This window comes from Salarias fasciatus, chromosome 7 (genome assembly GCF_902148845.1).
Source record: "Salarias fasciatus chromosome 7, fSalaFa1.1, whole genome shotgun sequence".
Classification (NCBI taxonomy): domain Eukaryota; kingdom Metazoa; phylum Chordata; class Actinopteri; order Blenniiformes; family Blenniidae; genus Salarias; species Salarias fasciatus.
Window position 1 is genome coordinate 13,707,253 of NC_043751.1, and position 24,778 is coordinate 13,732,030.

The 24,778-nt window shown below is 44.4% G+C and overlaps 1 protein-coding gene across 2 annotated transcripts in view; it reads right to left on the bottom strand.

Annotated features, from left to right (window-relative positions):
• Positions 1–6,921: 6,921 nt before the first annotated feature.
• ldlrad3 (low density lipoprotein receptor class A domain containing 3) overlaps positions 6,922–24,778 on the bottom strand; it is an 81,136-nt gene continuing 63,279 nt past the window's right edge. For both annotated transcript variants that reach the window (XM_030096828.1, XM_030096827.1), the window contains exons 5-6: positions 8,705–9,107; positions 6,922–8,470 (exon numbers count right to left, since the gene is read on the bottom strand). In XM_030096828.1, coding sequence (XP_029952688.1) covers positions 8,266–8,470; positions 8,705–9,107 — 608 coding nt within the window. In that variant the 3' untranslated portion in view covers positions 6,922–8,265. The remainder of the gene's footprint in view (positions 8,471–8,704; positions 9,108–24,778) is intronic.

Sequence of the window (24,778 nt, forward strand, 5' to 3'; positions counted from 1 at the left end):
TCTTTGATGTCAACCGATGTAAATCCTCCACTTTATCTTTCTTTCAAAGGATCCCTGCAGATGTTCTCTCTTGTCCCCCTCCTTACCTGCGTGCTGCGGTTCCACTCCACAGAGCACCGCTGGCCAGGTCAGCAGACCACGGTGAGCCCCGGGCCCCAGAGTCAGGAGTTCGAGACCCCTACTGGCCCCCAGAGGGAGTTGCCCGTGGGCGCCAGGGGAGGGCCAGGGCGGCCCCCTTTGACAGCTCAACACACTGGGTTTGCTGGTGACCATGGGGCCACAGAGGGGGCCCTAACTATACCGCTTTAGATAGCACCACACCCCGGTTCCATCCCCCAAGCCCCCCGGCTGTTGTTCGCCCGCTGCAGAGGGTGTGTTCGCCGGGGAGAGCCGGCAATGAGAGGCACGGCCCGGGACAAAAGGCAGTCCTCCAGCCAGCACTGTTCTGCATGGTAGCGGCTGTATTCTTCTCCTTCTTTTTTGCCTTTTCTTTTCTTTCGGTTAGCTCCTTTTGTGGGGACATGATGGAAGCTGAGGGGGGCAGATATGATGGATGGAAGTGGGGGGCAAATGGGAGCAGGCGCAGGGGATATCAGGATAGAGGGGCCCGGTGTCGTGCTCCCTGTCTGAGAGGAACGTGCGAGGCATGGGGTGTCCCTGGGTGGTAGTGGGGGGACTCAGATCGGGGGTGTCCGGTTTTCTATACAGCGTGTGTTTCATGTTGATAGAATGAGAATGGAAACTGGGGGGAAGGGGTGCGAGTGCTGTGAGAAGAAGCACGATGAAGGGATGTGAGGGTCCATGCATGGATGAGGATGCACTTATGAAGACTGATGCTGCTGCGGGAGGGGAATTGTTGGCGTCGACAATATATGCCGAGGAAAAATAACAGCTTCTTAGCTTAGTGGGGGGTTACCGCCTCCCTGATGAATCTGCAAGAAAAGTCCATATAAGCAGATCCAGTTTCAAGGCGACATATATTGGCTATTAATGCTCCAAAAACAACGAAAAGATGCCTTATATTTATGATCTCTTGGTCTGATCTATAAAGTGATCTGAATACATCTGTCAGAATGAATTCATTCAATGTACTGTATGTTGATGGTGAATAAATTTGTGTGTGTGTGAGGTTGAGAATATGTGTACATGCACTGCTGTATGTGGAGCTCGGTTCTCTGGGGGTGAAAAGACGGATGGGGGTACGTAGTGGGGAAGAGGCCACAATATTTCATCATAGACAGTATAGAACCAGGGCTGGATAAATTGTTTAAAATAATCATCATATGACTGTCCTTTAGGCAGCAGCATGTAATACCACACACACGGTGCATGACGCGGCCATCAATTGTGAAGCTTCACTCTGGTCTCGTTCTGCTCATTCGTCCTGTGTAAACCACTCAGTATATTCCAGCTTAGAACATCTGTGGGATTAAAAGTGAGAGTGTTCTCTCAGGATTTCCCTCCTCCTCTGGCCTCCGTGCTGCACCTTGCACTCTGGTATGCCGTCTCTGCCCCTCTCTCTTTCTCCACTTGCTTCCCTCTCCCACCGTTCGCCCCACAACCCGGAATGTCCTCATCCACTGATGGACAAGGTCTCCCCACCGCAGGAACACCTTTCAGCGGTTTGCATTGAAAATCAGCTCCTCATCAGACTCAAAACACTTGATCTTCAAAACATTTCTTCATCAGGTGAAGCCTAATCTATCATATTTGCTTTCAGGTGGTCTGTTTGTATCTGGACCACAATTGGTGATTTGCGGCTCTTTATCTTGTAAGACAACTATTTGTTTCCAAAGCTTGTGTAGAATGCTTGACATTCTTGCTGAGGTCAGTGAATGGAGCAGCCAGTGAAAGTAGCAACTATATACATACCAGCTCTACTGTAGTCTATCAGATTAACCGGGGCTCTTTGTTGACACACGGACCACCTGCTGCATGACAAAACGCCCCTACGACACACTCTGGCTTTCCTCCCACCGAGAAGAGATAGCAGACCTCCTCCCGGCACCTCGCAGTGATGAAAGACACCAAAAAGAAGATCAAGACAGACGCCAATCTTCCGGCCATCAGCCGGCAGTCGGGTCCCCGGCAACCTGCTGGCTTTTCCCCGGAGGACGGAGATCAGCATCTGGCAGCGTCCTGCCTGTCCAGTAGTGGGCAGCCTGGCGGCTGTCAGCGCGCTGCCCGGAGAGAGACATCCTCTGAGGGCCGGGACAAAGGTGGCCGGTCCTCAGGGATTACCCATTAGCATGCAAGTTTGTGTGTTTAACACTGGCGTGAATGGAAAGGACAAGAGCCAACACCGCCGTCTATTCTTAGGCAGGGAAGTGTTACTGTTTCAGCTGCTAATGCCGCTCTGACTTATGCATATATACGCATAAATACATATATATGAGAGGAATGTTTGTCTCCATTGGCATGCCGGACGACTTCATGACAGCTCAGCTAATTCAGCCGGGATGTGAGATGAAGCTTAGATTATACAACAAAAATTGCAGGCTTACAATCTATCCTTCCTGTCCAGATGTGCTGAAGCTGAAGAAACTTTCTTTGATTTTTACTGCATGGTGCTCTGTAACATTGACCAAATGGACTCGACTTAAAATAATGAGCAACCCAGTTGCTTTAAACTCTAGAGTTAGGAAGACTTCAAGACTTAAGTGGGAACTGTGACTTAAACTTACAAGAGTGATCTACTTTCTTTTCTGCTCAGTCAATGCTTTTGCAGTGAATCACAAGATTTGCTATTTTAAAATTACATTATGACTCATATAAAACAAGTATATTCATATATTTAGTAAGGTATGAAAACATAACATCCTTGATCAGTTTAAAACTTTCGTGATTTCAGACAAGAAATGTTTGTAGCAGAAGTAGTATTGGTGATGAACCACATGTATTGAAGGAATTTAAGTAACATAGTTATTGATATTTTTGATTTCTTTTGTGGAGTTTAGTGGATTCAAATGAGAACTAAAGCCTTGAAACATGTTGATGTTGCACAAACACAAAACTTTAAGGTGCCTGACCATTTAGGACCTGGAGACACACGTTACACAACAATTCCTCAAGATCCAGATGTGACTTAAACATGTTAAAGTGATCTCATTGTTTTAAAGACGCACGGCCAGTCGAATGTATTGTCTTCTGCAGGAAACTAAATGATGTTGCCTCCAGCTTTAAGATGAGCCTCATGGATCAAGAATGATGATAAACTGAGAGACGGGGTGTCACTTAGCATACCGTAAAGTCTTAAAAGCAGCAAAATCACCTTTAATTGGAGAGATGAGCGCAGTTTTAATACTTTAGCCACACAAAGAAGTTCAGCTGAATGGACCGAGGGGTCATTGGTGGTTTTATGATCTTTTTTTCTGATTGTCTCGCTGTCATATCTACCTGTTTAGGCAAAGACATGTTTTGTGTTCATCTGTGCAAAATCTAAAAAAAGAAAATATAAATAGAAAATATAGATGATTATAAACTATTTGGATTGAAAGAGTTAGATGTATTGACTATTTTGTCACCTCGCAGTTTCTGTGCTTTGGGGGGGTAATCTGTCTTTCTTCCTGCTTGTGTTGACCTAATGATGTGGAACGACGCCTGTATGGAAATGCGTATTTGCGATTGTCTAAAGTGATTGTATTTTCTTGTGTGTATGTATGTCTGCGATTGTGTGAAGCGCTCCTCTCTTCCTGCTGCCGTGTGTGTGATTATGTGCTCAGCCTCGCTGGCCGCCGGCTGATAATAACACAAGAGGCCGTGTGTTTGTGGATCTCTCGGCGGAGGAGATTCCCACCGTGCTCAGCGTGTCTGGCCTCTGTGTGTTTTCGGGGTTGCACGCGTGACTCCGCCAGCTGTTCTATTCTCCCGTTGGCCCCCTCAACCCTACCCGGCCCTTGTCCCTCGCCGACCCCTCCTTCCCTCGGAGGCCTGCTCTTCATCTGATAAGGGCCGCGGCGGCCAGGCCCTCAGCAGAGCTCCTCAGAGCAGCTCCACGCTAACAATGCGCCCTCCTTCCCCTCCACGCCCGCACCATTTACATGTGAAAACACCGGGTCTTATCTCCAGTTCACTGGAGCAATGGCACAACAGCCAAGTGTGAGTGTTGGTGTGTGTGTGCGAGTAGCCTCCAGAGAGCTTCATGATTGATCGCAGAGGCTGAAAATAAATCATTCTCCATACTGAACTTTATTTCTCTTCCCTCGCTGTGTTTCCTGGAGAGGAAGGTTATCAGAAACTGCATGAACGTATTACATCCACTGTAACCTCAGGACTGCCATTCACTGCCTGGAAGAATGAAGGGCTTTATTGTAGGTTGGATTTTAGCCAGCTTTGTCACGCTTACATTGTATCCAATACCTGCCGGCTATGGATATACCGAATAAATGACCCCCAAGAGAGGAAGACACGTCTCTCTGCTCCGTCTCCTTGGAGTTTGTCCATAGTTTCTGCTCAGCTCTCCTCATCTACATGAACATTAACACCACTTTTCCCCTCGCCACCGTCACAGCAGTGATCACCTGCCTGTCACAGTCTGCAGCGTCTTCTCTTCTCTCAGCAGAACACAGCTCAGCAGCTCCAGCACAGAGAGCGACAGAGGCCAGCAGCGGCGGCGGCGGCGGCGGAGAAGTGTGCAGGCTTTTAATTAAAGTCTGTGTAGTTAAGGGCCCAGGCTAAGCAAACATGGGCCTCCAGCATCAGAGTTTAAGATGAGGTAGAGGAGAGCGGGGTGATGGGAGAGAGGGGCCGATCTGGGAGAGCGAGGAGAGCAGATGAAGGATGAGCAGAACGGGATAAAGGACAATTAGGGAGCAACGGTAGAGGGGTTGGGAGGATGGACGATGGAAGGGGCGTGCGCTGTCAGAGATGCTATCAGAGGTTATCTGATGTATCATAATGTGGTGCGGATATTGGGGTGGGAGGGGCCAGAGGAGACCCAGGGCTTCAGGGGGACACTGCAGTGGAAATGAGGGTGGTGGATCAGATTATATCTGTTCATGAATTCACTAAAATGGGTGAAACATATGTTAACGGTGGATCCATGAAACATAACGACGTGAGGCTGAATGCAAAGACACACACACACACACACACACACACGCATGAATGTCTTTTGGGGACGTTGCACTGATTGCTTCAACACATCTTCTACTTCTGCTCCAACCTAAACCGACATGACCATCACACACACACACACACACACACACACACACACACACACACAACATTATGAGCAATGAGAAACTATTCCCATTACTGCCTTACCACTCGATGTTGTTTTCATGATGGTGTCATGGCGACATCTATTGGCAGAACGTTGTCACTGCATTCATTAATCTAGACGCTACACAAAACCTTCTCAGTTAATCTAATGTTACTCCCATCCTGTCTCATAGCAAGTGTATGAGTGACTGTGGTGAAAAATAAAGGGACATGTTCCATTTCACTGCATTTTAATCACATTTACAACATTCTTGTTTGACTTCTAGTCCGTGCTACATTGTGAGTGCAAACTGGTACCACTCAGAGGAAAACACTGTATGTTTGGCAGCTCGACCATGAGATGATACATTAGTTACTTTGAGTGTTCAGATATGCATTAAAACAATATTTTCACTTACGATGCAGAGCTATTTTCTGCAACACTTTCCTCTGTGGTGTTGATTCTTGATCCTGTTTTCAATATCTCTGTGATGCAACACATCTGAATGCATTGATCATGTCATTGGCCAACCAAAGCTCAGTATTACAAGTGTGTCTGATGAGATCCCCCCTACCCAACAAGCAGTCAGCATTAGAAAGAGCCCAGAAAATTAGATTAAGCACACCTGCCTACAGAGACCTAAACCCTGAACTCCCCACAGACCTAAACAACGTCACCTGTAAGGCTTTCAGTCTGAGGCTGGCAGAGGATGAAACAGACCACATAATGTGAGACCTTGAGTTTTAGAAAGTGGCACAGAAGACAGATGGATGAAGACGGGCTTGTTGTAATTATTTCATATCAAACCAGTCCCTGGAGTGTAAGGAACCCGTGCTTCAGGTAAAGTTGTAGCAGAAGAAGCATCTGGTGTGAAACAAATCCACATTACCTGGTAGTATAACTGTAAAGAAGGGACAACGTACTGGTACACTAATCATGGTATGTACTGTAATTAATTTGTTTTCAGTAAATAAGGACCTTTGTTTTAGTTAATTTGTTTATTTTTGATGACTAAGGTTCTTCAGGGACTGTCTGGTACAAACACAGCTTTCTCACAGGATGGATGGAAAATAATGATCAAATAATGAACTAATTGGCCTGATTTTGTCAAAACGGAAAAAAGAACACATGAGGTTAAGTTATCCCCAGACTTTAGATATTACAGTCCAGGTGTTTCTCCTGTTAATATTATTGTTGAAATATCTGGAGGATTTCTTTGATAATCTTGTGTTAAAATGTTTTGGTGATTTCACTCAGTCTGCAGAAAAGCAGATTTACGGAAACTGATGGACCATTCTGAGCAGTTTTGCCAAAACTGTGAAATCATCGGGATCCTTTGTGCGCTTCATGATTTAATTAATTGACTCGGAGTGTCAAAGTGAGTCCATGAGGACATTAGTATTTGGATTTGATTTAACTCCTCAAACAGCACTTGTGATAAATTAGTACTTAACCCACTAATACTTTAAGCGCATTTGCATTTCTGCTATCAGGAATTTATATTACATTCAAAGCGCAGAAAGAAGGGATGAGAAGTCCTTATGGGCTGTTTCACAGATACGGAAAAATTTTTTTTATGAGAACGAATCAGGAAAAAAAAAAAAAACAGTGTTTTTTCCAACCCAGACATAAAGAACAGAAGAAACCAACAGGTCAAACTTTGTCCTGAGAGAAGTTTTCCAGTTTTACAGCAAATAACATTACATTTTACTTTACAGATCTTTTCACTTTTTAATGAAACAAAGAAGAAATATATGATTGTTTCTTTCATAGATAGGTTCGGGGGTTTCATCTATAGAAAAAGCTTCAAAGTACTATCTTTGGTTTGATTTTTTTTCTACCTACATCGTATCTGGATTCCGAATAAAAAAGCACAACTACATTTTTTTTACACTTCCAGCTGTCACTAAATTCTACTTTAAATACTCTTGACCTTCTCTACATTTTAATGTACAGTGTTGAACAAAATGAACGAACAAACGGACCTTTCACTCAATGCCTGAAACTACTGACAAAGGTTTCATTTAAATGAAAAGCTGTCATATTTTAATACATCGCACTGAACTCTAAAGTCTTACAGGCTGCTTGTGATTTTCTGATTAACCTCACTTCTTTCACAAAGGCACTTAGACTGAATTAAGGCCTCGGTAAATTACTTTTTCTCTTCTTGTCTTGCATAAAAGACTTCTTGGTCTCAGATGGAAATGTAATCAAAGTATTTTTACCAAAGGAGGTTTTTTTTTTAATTTTTGCTGAAGGAATGACTTTAGAAATTCAAAGTTAATACTTGTGTAACTTTTGTTCAACATTACTTTAGAAAACGTGACTGGTCCTCTTCACATTATTAGCAGGAATCTATCCAAATGTCAAGAGATCATCTGGAAAAAAAGAAACCTGCTCATCCTCTGAAGGAAATATCTTAAATTTAACATACTACTTTTTTAAACTTTGACTACCCATGCTAATATTTTACACAATAATAGAGCTGCTTGTTTATTACATCTACAATTTTGTAGTAAATCCTTAAAAATATCGAAATCATGACCTATATTTTCAGTATTTTACAATCTTTTTTTTTTTTTTTTTTTAATAAAGTATAAAGTGGAATTCAAAATTAAACTTTTTGTAACATTCTAGGTTTTTGGGATTTGGGAATTTTGAAAATGATGAATGACTGATTAAAATCTTCAGCTGCTGCACACAGGAGAAAAAAAATCAACAGTTACACTCATGTTAAAACATTACATGTTAACAAATGAGCGACTGACTCCTACTTCTTTGGGGATGGCGGCTGTGGCCACTGAAGGCCTCTCAGACAGTTTTTCATCAAACTGATCACTGGAGATATTACAGTGTAATGCAGCCATGGTCCCAGCAGGGGGCGCCAACACTCAAAGCTCAGAGTCTCCAGACTGCAGTCCCAGTCCAGGTCCTCAGGACAGGGCTGAGTCTCTGGGTTGGAGCAGGTGTTTGTGGGGGCCCGTCCCGTCCTCACGCTGCCCCGCAGCCTGGTCCTCGCGTCCCGCTGCCTCTGAATCACCCGTCAGTCTGGAGCAGAGCAGCTACAGCTGGTCCGACTCCTCTCTGGAGCCCGGCGCCACAGTTCTGGGTGTTGGGGGTGTGTGGGATGAGGCGGGTGTGGAAGGACGAGCCGTGGGCGGGCTCAGGCGGTCCTGTGGGCCTTCGTACTGAGGAAGCTCGCCCTCCGAAGGAAGCTCCCCATCCGGGAGGTAAGGAGGAGGAGGCAGATCGAACCAGGGAGGTCGGCTGAGGAGAAACACGTTTCAGTTCTTTCCATTTATTCCAAACAAATCTGCACAACGCAACTGATAATCCAAGGTCAAACAGATCAGTCTAAGAACAGAAACCAACGAAGTGTCATTTTTTTTTGTCTGTGGTCTTTCACTCTTAATCAAATTTCAATTAGCTTCATCCCGATGACGGCAGACGAAAACAAAGAGAAAACATGCACACAGCTACAGGGATCATTGTTTCCCTCACCTGGCATCCAGAACAGCTTGTGAGTACGACGGCGGCGAGTCCATGGAGAGCCCGGAGGGGCCCAGGCTCCCAGACAGGAGCTGCAGCGCCGGCGTGGCGGAGCTGTAGTGGCCTGCGGCGGTGGGCGAGGCGGGCGAGAGGCCCGGACCGCCGGGGTGAATGTGGCCCCGGTCCAGGATGACCAGGCGGGACAGCAGCAGGGGCTGGTGGTGGTGGTGGTGGTGCGAAACCCCTCTGACGCCCCTGGGCAGCAGCACGCTCCGCTTCCTCTGGTGGTGGAGGACCAGGGCCAGCAGCGCCACCACCAGGACGAAGATGACGGCGCTGCCGATGACGGCGTAGGTGATGCTGGGGTAGTACCGCAGACGGTAGTCCAGAGTCACAAAGTCCTGGCCAGGAGCTTCTGTAAGGGAGGGATTGATGGATGATGGATTAGACGGAGAGGAAGACTGTGACAGAGGGAGGAAGGAGGGATTAGGAGGCGAGTGAAGAGGGAGGACGCTGGAAGATGAGTTGTGGATTCGCGGAGCGGAGTGGGCGAGACAGTCGTGAATATCGAGCAGTAAATTGTTTTTACGTTCATTTTCAGATGTGTTCTGTGTGATTTAACGGCGGAAGCCTCTCGTGGAGATGAGAGTGCTACATTATCGGCGTAACGGTCGCCAGCCTCTCCACGAGGGCGCTCGGAGACGAGGGGAGCAAACAGCAGAGGTTACACATGAACCTTCGTTTTATAGAGGTGGACAAAGAAAAATTGAGAGGTGAAATAAATCCTGGTGGAGAGGTCCACAGATTACCATGTGGAGGATGTCTGAAGGACTGAGGAGAGCAGAGAACTTGATGAGCAACAAACACAAAGCAGCCAGGAAAGCTGCTACTAGGACCAGAGAGCACTGCGGCTTATTATTCCAGATCAGATGAGGGAACAGCACTTAAACATTTCCACTGACGGATATTACAGCATGAGAATTTCAATCAGCCACTTGGGATGAGGCTCATGTAAATGGAGTTTGGGTGAACCAGCTGCCTGCGCCGTTGTGTTCTGGGGAGAGAAAGTGGAAGAACTCCTATTTATTACCGAGCTGCAGAGAGGATGTGTTAATGAGGAATGAGCTGCATGGAAGTATTTTACAGTTGCTGTTTCACTTCAAATTAAAGGAATGCCTCGGGGGGGCTGTAAACATCAACCCTCTGTGCGCCTCTTAAAAGTTCAAAATGCTCTCTGTGTTGTGTGTTTCTGCTTAAAGGGCCACATGCATTAAAGCTCAATACTTTATTAAAACACAACAAAACAAAACAAAAATCCACAAGTCACTAGTGGGCAGCTGAGGCCATTAGCTCCAGGGAGACTCTCCTCATCTTTTCTCCGGTAAAGAGTCAATCCGGCCTTTGAGGTTGGTCACATTCATTAGTTTAATCTGTAAATAACTCTCAACTACTAATTTGTATCAAAAATATAATTTCTGGTAATGTCTTACAATCCTTCTGTTCAACCTGTATTCTTCGTAGTCTCACTCAAAAAGTGCTCATAACTACATGACTGTATGTACGAGTACGAGTTGATGTTTCCATACATTACACTCTGTGTTATCCGATCGCAAAATACTGAAGGACACTTCCTCAATACCAAGATTTCCATTCCAGTGCAGAGCGGCTCGTGTGCACATCGTCCGCTTGGCTCGACTCCAACGCCCTGCGACCCTGAGTTTGACAAAGTGGAGTAAAAGATGGATCGGTATATTCTCTGAAGAACTCACTTCTTTGTCCACAACTCATCATTTGGACAACTGAAACGTCTGTCTCACTCTGCTTGCCCCGTGATGGACTGGCGCCCTGCGCGGCGTGTTCGCTGCCGTCTGCTGGGCTCCGGCACGCCTCCCGCCCCCGAGGAGGATGAAAGTGGTCCAGAACATGGATGGATGGAAGAGATCTTGAGGTTGAATCGATAGTCTGAAAATGCTTCCATCTGTAAGGATTAAATGCCCCAAAACTGCAAAGCAGGCAAGACCATTTTTGGAGGGTCTTTTTGAAGTATTACAGCCTAAAACAGTCTTACAGGCTCTTGGGGGATATTGTGTTAAGCGCAGCGTTGAGATTTCCCCCAATTTTTACAAGGTAGATCTACTGAGCCTCAAAGAAACAAACCAAACGCGCAGAGCTCCACAGAAAGTCGACCGGCGTGAACCTTTCAGATCAAGTTACAGGTCTGATCCGCAGAGCGTCGCCGACTCAAACGCTTAAGAAAACTATCCCCGCTTTCAGATTTATAACAACCTACGTTCATATTTTGCTTCTGGCTGTGGGATTTGAACGTGGACCGCACAAAAAGACGGAACAATGTTATACCACCCCAAAACTGAAGACAAATATTATTTATTGTCCCCTGCTTTCATTGAAAACATTGTCCGTCTGAAGAAATTCACCGAACGCAATTCCAGATCTTGTCAGACGATAGTAACCCCCGTTAGAGCTCCAGTGTGAAGTTCAGGCCTGATCGGACAGAGGTGTCAAGAAAAGTGTTCAGAGGCAATGCAATCCCGTGTTGAGAGAGGGTTTATGGCGTGCTTAAAGGTGTGATTGCAGAGTTTAGATGGGCTGGAGCTCAGCTGGAAGGTCAGGGTGTCTTCCAATTACAAAGGTCTTGGTCTTGTCCTCGTGTCTTGACGGACGCAATGAACTCCAAATCGCTGTTAATGGAGGTTGAGCACCTAGCACGACGGCGCTTTGAGACTGCCAGCGGGGTAAAAACTCACTATATGTGAAGTCCACTTACTGTGGCAGCTTAGCAAAAGTCTAGAAACAAGGAAAAAATGTAGCTGTGAAAACCTTTTGTAACCACAAACGTCGGTGGGAGCGTTGTGCTCCTTGGTCACCTGAAGTGACTCCTGAGAATGAGCAGCTCAGTCTGGAGGCTTGTTATCGTCTGACATGCAGCATGTAAGGACAAAACCAAACTTCTAGTGGGATTTTTCTGAATTCAGATGAGGAAAATATTATTCTCCTCATTCGGCGCATCTATCTTATAAAATTAAAAACTAAAAACCATCAAACCAGGTCATTTAAAAACAAAGATATGCATTATTGAAGCTCGCTCGCTGTAAGACTGTTTGTGTTGACAAAGCAGTGAAAGTAAAAGACTTTTTATGAGCCAGCGTTCTCTTTGTTCCAGACGCCCTGCGGCATGTTTCCTCTGTCTACCTGACCTTGAAGGCCTGAGGGAGCCTCTGCAGTGTGTGTGTGTGTGTGTGTGTGTGTGTGTGTGTTTGTGTGTGTGTGTGTGTGTGTGTGTGTGTGTGTGTGTGTGTGTGTGTGTGTGTGTGTGTGTGTGTGTGTGTGTGTGTGTGTGTGTGTGTGTGTGTGTGTGTGTGTGTGTGTGTGTGTGTGTGTGCTCATACAGTGTATCTCAACAACCACCATCCTGGCATACAGCCTATTTCTGTACCCGTGTATAGTGAGGGGGCCCCATGCCTTAATTAAATCTAATCTAATTCAGAAGCTCCACCCGTTCGCTGCCCCAACCGGCCAATAAAACAAGCCCCTCTCGACCCCTCCCTTGTGATTTAAATTTGACCAGTCCTTCACGCTACCAATTAACGATGAACTGGACTCTCCGCAGAGAAACACGACAACAAAGACGATTTATTTCCATAATTACCTGCTGAAAAAAACAAAAACAAAACACAAATAAGGAGATCCCACCACTGCCAACCTACGCTGCCTATCAGGTTTCAGAGCCGTCCAGGGGGAGCAGAAAAAGACACGCACAAAAGAAACTCATAATGCTGTAACATTAACAATGGGAGGCTATTCGGTACATTAGCGATAGAGACCTGAAAGGCTGTTTCAACTCGCACAGGAGATGAAAAGACAGAGGGAAAATAGAGAGAGAGAGAGGCTGGGGCAGACTCTCGTTCTGCCAGAGGAGAGAGGTCCTGTGTGTGTCTGCCCCCCTGCTGTTTGTGTGATTGAGCTCCGCATTCTACATTTCAATTTCTTTTATTCTGTGAGGTGTAGTTACAGCAGCGAAAAAGCTGTGATCATCGAATAGAAAGACAGGTGAGGGGGGCTCTCACAAAAACAAGAGTGTTTCTAATTCAGCACGAGAACCGTCATCACACTTCACTCTCAAACACACACCAGAAGCCCAAGGATGAGCAACACTCAGGGTAGAACTACAAACTGAAGTTCTGTCAAATATATGTCATGAGAAAAGTGGAAAATCACCTCAAATCCAGAGCCGACTTCACCTGACATCCAGGCCAAACAAAAGGCTGTACGAGTAGACGTTGAGATTTCTGTTTGTCTCACAGTGCAATAAGGGATACACCTGACTGGTCCCAAATTCATTCAACAGTAATAAAGAACTGCTTTAACTGCTCAACAACAGATGGTATTGCTCCCCGAGCTCTGATCTCCACTTCACTGAGTCAGTGTGGGATTACACGTGGGGGCAAAAGCCAATAAAATGGTCTAAACTCCCTCGTAAACTGCAAGGAAAAAAGCTCCCCTTGTCAAGCTCCCAGAAAACCTGTGCGAAAGTGTATCTGCACATGTGGTGAAGAGTACGCTGGCAGATTAAGGCAGCAACGCCAAATAATGCTCTGATTTTTCAACACAAAATGCCATGTTCAAACTGCTCACCAGCTGCAAAAATATTGATCTGTTTTCAGCTGTTGCAAAGTCGCACATCCCCACCAGCATGTCTGACGGTGTTTGGGTGGATGCAGATGCCATGATGAAAGTTTAACACATATTCTGTTAACCAGTGCAAAAACTGTTGGTACTCCATCAGACGGTCTGGTTTTATAAAAACACATTATAATCATGAGAAGAAGAGCTGTTGTTGTTGGGGGGGGGGGCTCTTCCCAGAGTGACTCTTCATACATTCACGACAAAAACCACTGGAAGGAAAAACTCAATTATTTTTTATTAAAACCCATTTTTATGGCAGAATTTGTTCTCGGTGTGACAGAGACTGATTGAAAATGATGAAATGAGCCGATTTTTCTGAGACATAAAGATGTGGGGATTGTTCTGTCACAGCTTGAGGAATAACTAGAGAGTGAGCTACTGAGGAAGTCAATCAAAAATGTTGTGTATTTACAGCTCAAAAAGAGACAAAAATAAAGTAAATAAAGTAACAAAGTAAAAATAAACCCTAATTCCAACCCTTAGCCCCTTTTAAAACGAATTCAAAAGCTGACATTTTCTTACTTTCAATAGCCTATAACCAAAAAAAGATTTACTGTCCAAAGGTGTTTGTGCAAGTTTGTTTGATTTTGGGAGTTTGAAGTTTAAATAAAGGCAAGAAGTCAAGCATACAGATGGTGCTGTTTGATGGCAGGATGTATGTCTTCTTGGAGCATTGCGAGATGGAGAAACTCAATCAAGCATTCACTGTGTTTTAAGCAGCTCCATCATCAGATTGCAACAAATAAGTTGCTGCACAGACCGTTCGTCATATTTACTCATTTTTGACTGACTGATTCACTTCCTGGTTTTCCTGCTTCCTACATGCTGTTAAGCTTGTGTGACGATGCTCTGTGTTATAGTTACACTGTGCAGACATTATGGTTACACCTGTGTCAGCCGGGTGGATGGTTGTCGGGCAGAAAAGCTGCTGTAAGAGTCACAAGCAGCTCAAATATTCCAATCCCTCCATCTGAAGTGTAGTGATAGAAAAGACGTGGTTTAAAGGGGTTGAGCTGATGCACTTACGCCACACATTATTAGCCTCACTCTGCAGTTCTCCCAGTGACTCTGCTGCCACCTTTTACATTGCATCCATGCTGTGTTCATAAACTCATAAACCTCGCATATGTAGAAGCTCGGGGAAGAGGGGAAAGGTGCAGCCATTCACGAGATCACTTTAATTATATCGGAGTGGCTTCTCCCCACATCTCTCCACCTCATATCCTCCTCTCCTCCACATCCTCCACCGCTCCGAGTGCCGTCTGTTTCCCCCTTTAGTGCTCCTTCATTGCTTCCTCTTTGTGCTCCCCTTCTTCACCTCCCTTCCCCACCTGCTATCCCACCATGCCCTCCTCCCCGCCAGTAATTCACTGTCACAGAAATGACATGCAGCGCGGATTTATGATCTACAACTATTGCACTTAGTGTGGAAGATGCACTCAATATCATGCAACAAAAGAAGAAAGCAAAACAAAATGTCTCTTCTAAAATGTTTAATCGCTTCATTTTATACCTTTTCCCTTTAATTTACAGTGTTTTCCTCTTGCTAGTGCACCGCTCACTTCTTTGGATCCCATTATTCCAGACCAGCATCAATCTTATCACCCAGAGTGACTGATTAGAGACACACAGAGGTCACAGCTATGAGCAGATAGAGAAGTTTAATGTTACAGAGAAGCAGAGAGTGTCATTTTACCTCTGGTGTGGTCTCCTCATCCCGAACTCCACACACACACACCGCTCCAAACTTCTGTTAAATTTTACAGATGGCAGAGTCACACAGACCCCCTGCCGTGCGCCTTCGGCACCAGTAAAGAACTTCTTATTGCCGGGGTTTCTTTGTGCCATATTTTTTAAACCTGCCTGACAATTCTCATTTTTTCTGACAGCTTCCTTTTCACTTGTACTCTTGTGTGAAGTAGAAGAAACTGGAACGAGAACAAGGGGTGACAGGTAGTCAGGCTTGACTCTGTGGGGGTCACAGAAAGATTGAAGACTAATACTGGTTATTATTTCCTAGAAGCAGCTCGTCCTGAATGCCGATGTGGGATAGTTTGAATATAGTATGAAAAAAAAACAAAGAAAAACTGAAATGTCCCGCAAAAGCTGGTTCAAATCTGAGCTTCTATGTAAAGTTTGCGTGTATCAGCTCTGTCCAGGTATTCCAGGTTGTTCTGACAGGCCACACGCACACACACAACCACCATTTTTCTAGGACAATTATCCAGATATGTACACCAGAGTGACTCAGACAACTTTTTTATCCACACTAACAGAACATTTATACTGAGAAAAATCTTATTTTTGCACTTATTTGATTTCACAAAGACAAGTCATTATGTTAATATTTTACCTCTAAAGCCCTTTTATTTTCTTTATGTGAAACAGTTTCTTTTGCTAATAAGTAAGTCAGACTCTTGTCAAGACTTCATAGCTGTCCAAAATGTTTTCTTTACACAATAAAAATTTACACTGACATTGACATTGGTTTTGTTCTTTCTCCTTCTATTTTCCTTAAACTTGCATGTTCTGCATTCTGAGTAAAAACAATGCAAATTCTGGCAAATTCATATCCATGTGCATGTCCATGTGACGCTGTGACACAACACTGGTGGACACTTTATGAAGACAATACCAAAAATATCCATAACAGCGCAGAGCGGCTTATGAGCGACATGAAAACAGGAATCCATCAAAAGATGTTACAGTGCAGAACAAATGGGACAGAGCGCTGGCACACACATTCATGCCCACAAACGCACAAAGCTGTATGGAGCTACTGAAGCAAAGTGAGGGCCGATGTCAGCGCACAATAGGCTATTGAGCATGCTGTGATTAAAACAAGCTCCCGGGCTCTCTTTTGTCTGCCTTTAATCAAACTATGCCGCAGATCAACAGCAGACAAGCAGTTAGGTTGCTGAGATACAAGCCGCCCCTCCTCCACCTCTTTTTCATAATGGAGCCCTGTCCTTTATTCTGATTGGCGACTTGCCACTAAATATGCCGGCCAACCCCTGTCAGAATATGCTCATCCCAAGATGAATGAGCGAGATGAAATGAAAAGAAACCGGGCTAATAAAAGGCTCCACATATCTTAATTGCCGCACTTAAAATGTCCCTAAATAAAAGGAGTGAGGATTTTTCCCTCCCCCCATTCGCCTTGATCCTGAGGGAAAAGTTCGAGGGTGCACAGTTGTGCTGTACTTTCCCCAAGCACAAAGTCCCGGCTTAAAGAGTCCAAACTAGAGTGGGTGTGGAGGGTCAGGTTTTTTTTTTTTTTAAATCATCCAATGGCTTCAGGTTTTGCAACGGCATGTCAAACACAGCTGCACTGAGCTGATAGACACTTGTTACAGCAGCACTTTTTGAAGCCGACTCCAGGTGTGAAGCTGCCGGCTCACGGAAGCGGTGTTGCCGCAGTTATGGAGGGAATGATGAAATAACCAGAAGAACTGGCAACAGCGAACTCGCACTTCTGCCCACTGTGGAGTTTTACTGAGAGGAGGAAACCAGAGAGGACAAGACAATAGAACCACAAGGGGGCAGGCAATTCACATTTTTCCTTCGTTACACACACACACACACATGCCCAAACACACACACATGCAGTTAGTATTGGGCGGGCATCCAGAGTGGGAGGGGGGCAGTGGGCTGAAGGGCGCAAGGAGGGGAACGTGCCATCTGGCTTCAAACATTCCCACAAACAGATGCACACACATGGCATTAACATACAACGTGCATACACTTCAGGGACATCCGTTCCATGAGCAAAAGCTTCTTGTAAGTTAATCAGGAGAACAGTTCAAACACACACGCGCGCGCGCGCGCACACACACACACACACACACACACACACACACACACACACGCATACATTCATAAAGAGCCTGCCTTCACATCCTCATATGAGTAAAAACAGCAGTACAAACAAAATCCCAGAAATCCTTTCATCCCAGTCCAGAGCGGGCTGACTAAAACCCGAGCCACATGGAGGAGAAATCTGATAAAAAAAAAAAAAAGGGAGGAAAAACTACAAACAGTAAGTTGTGGGTTATTTGGTGCAGTCGACCGTTACTCGTGTCAGACTCCTCCACGAGCACAGTGGAAGCTGGAGGTTGAAAAACAAACTCCTAAAGTGACTGCGGTCTCAATAAACAAAGCTAAAGGACGATTATAAAACTGGAGCTGTCCCCGTTTTTCTGTCTTTCTGACCCACTTTACACCTGCAATTAGACTTGAGTCTGCATGAAGAGTACCAGACAGTCCCCACACTGTCTGCCTGTTTGGATTTCTTGGTTCCAGTTTCAATGCACAGTGTGGAGAGGGGATGCGTGGGCGGAAAGGCAAACATGCAGGTGAAGTGCTGATACTGCACACCCTTTTTTTTTTTCTTCTTCTACACCAAGCTTCTGAAAACTGTTTTTGCCTTATTTGTGAGCATCCAATTGTTTCCTCGCTGATTCTGGAAATGGCAGGAGGTTTATTAGCGGAGTGGAGCCTGCAGGGGTTTTATTTTTGCCCCCCGTGACACTATCTAATGCGATCCAATCATCCTGCAATCCGGATCAACTCCATCGGTGGTCTGGCTGATTCGGTCACGTCCCGATAGCGCTTGAGAGAAACGGTGCGCCGGCGCCTTCCATTAACATGCAATCTTCTTTATCTAGATAACACTTCCAGATAGAGATCAAACTTTTTAGCTCCAGAAATAAATGAGGCTTCGCCTCACTCCCCACTCATGTTTCCAGCAGGGCAAGTCGAGATGTATGGTGTTTGTTTCTATGTTACGTCTTACAGATGAGACATGTCCACTGGGGCAGAATTGATGAATGGCCTTTGATACAGGCGCCCATGCTAAGAAACTGTGAAACATTGAGACATATGTGATCCTGTTAACCTGTAAGATGCTTGGAGTCCTTTGTGTTTAGAGTTTGCATGAATTCACTGTGTGTGGTTGTGTTTTCTTCCCCCGCAGTCTGACAACACATTGTGAAAACTCAGAAATCCTCCCATTCCTCAGCTGCTCCACTGTTCATATATGAACACAGCTTTCATCTTTTGAGTGACAAAGCATTTCAGCCAATGGTGTGAGTTTCACGTTGCTAATCATCTGCCATTATCAAGAACTACGTGAGGAATAATGGCGTCTTGAGAGAGAGAAGTTTTAGCGAAAGCAGCTGCACAGAACTACTGTGGCCCATTTGCAATGTGGTCTTGCTGAATTGAAAGAAACTTTAATCATATGTGCTCTTGAATGTCTTTTCTTGCTACTGATCAGTCTTCACTGTGTAACTTTAAGGTGTGGAACTTGATGGTCGATGCCTTTATTGTATTGTAGTGACTTTTTTCACAGACATTCCCACCACCAGGCCTTTTGAACAACTCCTTTAATGAAATGCCTTATTTATTTCAGTTCTATAAAGCTACGCTTAACTTGTTGACTTCAAAATTAAAGCTACTGCTTGTATAGGTGCAACAGATTCCATACTACAAAAAATACAACTGTAATTCAAACTGCTTCTCTCTTGGGCTCTCCGAGGTGTGCGCCCTTTACTTTACCCTTTGCTTTACTGTCTGATCCCCTTTGTTGTCGCCTTTGATGTGACATTGTTTGTTTCAACCTTCAGCTCCAACAAGCGCCCCCTCCGCCCCCCCGGTGAGACATGAAAAATTGATTGATTGAAAGCTGTTCTGCCAAGCCACGCTAGAAAGCAAAGCATGTTAACCGTTCTGTAACAGCGCTGTTCCAGAGCCCGTTGGCATCCCGCTATTAATATTCATGCCGCATGTTGTCACCCTGTTCCTGTTGCCGTGCCCCGTCATGTACTGTGTGTCTGTTCTCGTTAGCCTTCACAGAAAAAGAAGAAATTAATGGCAGGCTGCATATATATGTGTGTGTGTGTGTGTGTGTGCCGGCAGTGCTGAATGACCCTGCTTGCCATTTTTTTTTCTAATAAGCACATGTTCATGTCTTTACAGTTTCTTAGACAGCAGTGGAAAGTGTCAGTATATTTGTATTGTATGTGCTTACGTGTTTTTTTTTTTTTGTTTTTTGTCTGTTGGCTGTCTCCATTTCTGTTTCCCTATCACTCAGTATATTCCTCACTACGTGAATCCATGTGTGTGTGTGTGCGAGTGGCGCTTTAGGGAAAGAAGGTTTTCATGCTTCATCGGGCCTCTATTTGCCTGTCCTGTAATAACTTGTCCGCTCCATTGCTTGCTACTATCAGACCCCCGCATAACACTCAGTCACAGCTTACAGTATAGGCAGCGACAGGAATGGAAGGACGGCGGGTTAGAGGTAATGGATGACTTTAGCATCGGGAGAAAACCCTGGATGAGGTTGAAGAGAAAAGGACAGATGGGAAGGTCAGGATGGGAAGGGTAAAGGACAATTGGATGACAGAAATTTCCACGTATGGAAAAGTGAAAACAATGGAGGGCATTGTTGGCTTGATGACAGTATTACTGATTAATGAAGTGAAAACTATTACAACTCCCTAAGATGTAGTCACCGCTTTTAAGATACTGTTGAGCACATTAAAAGAAACTGGGAATAATAACAAATCTGAGATGGTGCATTTAAATTTTAAGTAAATGAGTTTGTAATAGATGCAAAGTGATGCTATGGTGAAATTCCTGAAGCCACTTTTAATGCCTTATTAATAAGTAGCTGGTGAGTTTGTGACTGTTGCATTCAGCAGACCATCGCAGCATTGCTGAGCAGTTACTAAGCTGTAGGTTAAACTTGTAGGGTGATTTGGTTCAATGAAACTGTTAAAGCATATAAGAATTAAAAATGATTAGTCACAAATTAAGTGATTAAAAAGAAATCATACTGTATCTCACAGTGAAGAAACAACGCTGTAATCAAACACTTTAAACTGGCTTTTTCATGAAGAAATGCTTTAGCCTAGTTGGGGGTATTTCAGTGTATAAAAAAATATCTTAAAAGGGTATTTTAAGAGGAAAAAAAACGCTGAAAACCAGGTTCATTAAGAGCTGTCGCTGCATCCTTTTTTGTAACCCATAGAATGCTTCTACTGAAGTTCACACATGAGAGCTTCACCTCCTCTCTTTTTTTTTAAAGAAGACCTCTCAGTGGAGGAGCGTGATTGTGAAGGGTAGGCTATTTTTTCCCCCCGCTGGAAGCAAAAGAAGAATGAGCGGGGTGAGAGGTTGCTCGAGATCGCTGAGAGGCTTTGACTACAAGCCTGTCCCACCAAACCTGATGGGCACGGTCTCCATGGCAACTGTGCTTTGGGGCCGAAAGGTGTGTTCTGAGTGAGTGGAGAGAGAAAGCGGCCGCTGGTCTGAGAGTGGACGAAAACACAACTAACACACGCTCCCGGATCATCGTGCAGTGGCGATATCTGCATCTTTCTACAGATTATTATCAACTGCAGCGCGTGCCTTGTCTGACAGCATGACGTATACAGCGGCACACGCTCGTCTGACACCCTCCCTGACCGGACGCCGATATGGGACAACAGTCCATTAGGCTTTGAAAGCTGACAAATTACAGCGACCATTCACAGAAAGAGCAATAACGTGTGTATGAGATCCATTTAGCTATCAGCTTTAATGACACGAAACCACGAAAATAAATCATACGTTTACATTTATTTGCTGAAATTATTAAGGAACACGCCACCGACTGCTGTGAATTGAAACACATACAAAAATATTTTATGTTTATTGGCAGCGTCTGCTGGAGGACAGGGGGGAGCTGCATACATATTTAATAAGAGCATCCTTAAACATCAAAACAGCGCTTAAGAAATAAATAAATAAATAAAAAAAAAAACGCCAATGGCTTTGCTAAAGATTTTTGTTACTATCCAGCTGGATTTTGAGGTTTGTTCCAAAGGTGAATCATACCTGTATGAAAAGCATGAAATACTTTTTCAATGTTGGGATGAGGGTTTATTCATCTGCAAATGATGCTATCAAATTATTCTGTGGAGAAAATCCACTATTTTGGAGACATATTGAGGAGAGAATGACTATTTAAAACCAGGGCCAATTACTGGGAGTCTGGCAGCGGAAGCCGTGTTTGTACTGCAACAGGACTAGTCTTTTAATAACTGGGTACTACAGCAGTGAGGACTGCTTAGCGCGCTCACATCGTGTCTATTCTCATTCTACTCATTTTTATCCAAGACACTGTTTCCACATTCTTCCGTCTCTCTCGATCTCCGATCTTTTGTTCTTTTCACCATTAATTCAAGTTTTGCTGTCAGTCAAAATTACTCCGTAACTCTTCAAAGCATTCAGGGGTCTTCTTGCCATCAACAGCTGTGAATGAAAGGATTTCAGGCTTGATATACGAAGTGAAGGCTGCGATATTCTATCCATCTGTCTGCATTTCACCTTCATCATGTATTCCAATTTAACAGGACACAGAAATAACAGAGCTGTCGACAGCTGGAGCTGAATCTTGCAGTCATAAGGACCTTGACCTTTAGGCTATCAGCATGTTTGTCCTGGAGGCAGTGGAAAAAGGCCACATTTCTTTTTGTTAAAATAGTTTTCTTTTTTTTTTCCGGCAACAGAATGCCATAGCATTGCTGCATGCACTAATGGAAAATAAGTTTTCTTTGCTGGGAAATCAATCTAAAAATGTGCCATGCTCAGAAAAATGGCCAGGGGTTATTACTGTCAATGTCTAGAAACTGCAAAACACTGGTGTTCTCCGTTGGTAAAAACTGGCATTTGTCAGTAAAAGCTTGTGTAAAAGTCCTCCAGCGGGACTGCTGGGGCTTTTCCGACACTCCGAAGGGAGCTGGCCCGTTTCCATACGCTGCTGCGAACGGTTACTGCTAATTGGTTAAAGTTGCGTGAGCAGGTTTGTAGTGTAGATGTTCAATTTATTGATCACATAAGTGGGAGTTAAGGCATCATCTCTCTCAGGCTGCCACTCATGCGCTCACCTGCAGCATCTGTCTCAGAGTGCTCCGCTGGCTGGCAGATTCATAGCCGGTGTTAATGCTGCTTAAATGATTTTATCCCTATTTAAAAACGATGATGCACAGCCACCGTCGGCTCCCAATAATAAAAAATAGACTCAAACAGCAGAAACGCTTTAAACAAACAGAAGCACGACCACCGTGTCAGACTGAGCTCTCAGCTTCAGCCGTGCATTCAAGAAAGACACATACTGTCACAGACTCAAACAAGAACACGCATGAGCACACAGGTTTTGTATTCCTCATGGTTACTTTGACTACTAAAACAAAACTTTTGTATTATGCTACACTGAGAAACAATTGTTACACAGACACGATTGCACAAGACACCTTTCACTCACTTTCACCCTGGATTTGTATTTCATAGCAGCATCACAAGAATTTAACTCACATCAATCCAAGGTTCAGTGCATGTGAACTGAAGTCCTTATGTCAGCAATTCTCTAAAACAAATGCACACAAACTCGCGTGTTAACAAACTGTGTACACACTCTCTTCCTGTTTGTTTCTAAGAATACAGGTCGTGCAGGGCCAAAGGCCAGCATGGACAGGCTGTTCAAGCTTGTTAAAGCTACGGTGAAAAGTCCCCGCCCCCATCCCCGTCCACCTCCCCACCCCACAGACCCAATTTATCCTGGCAGGCTATGGTCCAATACGTTTGAGCTCAGAGAGGGAGAAGAAAGGAGCAAGGAGGCAAAACTCGGGTCTGGCATCAAATCCGGTTGGAGAAAATCCAGCAGTGACACACACACACACACACACACACACACACACACACACACACACACATTCATATTTATACTGTATCTACACAAAGACAGTAATGGAAATTTAGACACACAAGGACGCTCGCAGCAAAAACATACTTTGCGGACACTTCAACACATAAATATCAGTGCCGACTTACATTGCCAGATATTCCTTGGCTTCCTCTCTTGTCCTTTTTTCCTCATGGTTGAGAAACAGAGCAGAGATCCCCGATGCCCACTGCACCATTTAATCCCATCTCCTCTAACAATAGGTCTGGGCAGGCTTGTGGGAACATAAGGAGCCCCAGTCCGTTTTATCGAAGTCAGACAACATAACAAAGCCCGTCACCGAAGGTCTGCGGCTCCAGTTCATATCTCGCTACTGAACTACAGTGGAATCAATGGCTTCTGCCTGAGTGATAAGAAATGAAGCATGATGGTCACTTGTGCAAGTCGCACACATTTGCTTTAAGCGTTAAGAGTTGAAAAGGCGTGGAATGATTGGGGGTCGGTGCCAAAAGGGGAGGCTGGTGCTTGGGAGCCAGAGATAAGGCAGGCCCAAAAGCATCCGCTGAGATAAGTGACTGACCTTTTTACATTTGAGGGAAGGTGGAGGTAATATTGGAGAAGGCTGATCATGCACACGATGCAGTTTGTAAGAACAATGAGAGGCTTTGTGGATGAAAATGAGATGATGGAGGGGAAAAAAAAGTCCCAGCTGAATTCTGATTTGCTTCACCAGAAAAAGTGCTAAGTATGTCACCCGGTGTGTGTGTGTGCGCGTGTGCATGTGTGTGTTTTATGCATACTCCTTGCTGCTACAGCAGTTCACTTCTCATTTCTCAACTTCTCCTCTATTTTTTCCCCCCATGCACGCCCATTATTGCACTCCAGGTGAAGTGCGCAGTTGGAAATAACTGAACGACACCTTCTCGGAACAACAGAATGAAATGGTCGACCAACTGTAAAGAAAAAAGGGAACATTACCAGCAGAGCGTCATGCCCTGCTATTTACGAATAAGACGTGTTCGATAAACAATTATATGTCCTCCCTTTTACTAGTCTGAAAATATTAGAAGTTTAAACCTTTTGTGAAATGTATAAGGCTACTTAACTCTCACGCAAACTCTCCAATAATCACTCTCAAGCATTTGGATACTGACAGGATGGAATGACAGCTGCTGCTGGTGGTGGAGAGCCAGGACGATATTTACCCAGGAGATGTTGTGATTCGGTTTGCTCTTTGAAGATAACTAGTCATCACAAAAAGATATGCTGCTTGCACTTGACTACGTTGAGGGTAGAGGCTTCAGGAAGTGACTGAAAAACATGCTGAGCCTCAATATAATATAATACCATGAAAACAGCTGACCTCTGGTATATCGCACAGCATAAAGTACATAGTACTTCAAAATCATTTAAAAATGTGATTTTCAAATAAAAAAAAAAAATCAGATTATATTTTGGGAGACAACGTTTTAAAGGTGCATTAAGGAGTTTTTCAACTTTAAAAATACTTATTTTCCACCATAAATATGTTTCACATTTTTAATGATGTGTACAATGTGCCCTGACATATTCATTGTAAGTACCGCTAACAGCGCTAAATTGTCACTTGAAAGTTGCAGTGCCGGTCCGACACCAGAATTTTTTTGGGGAGAATT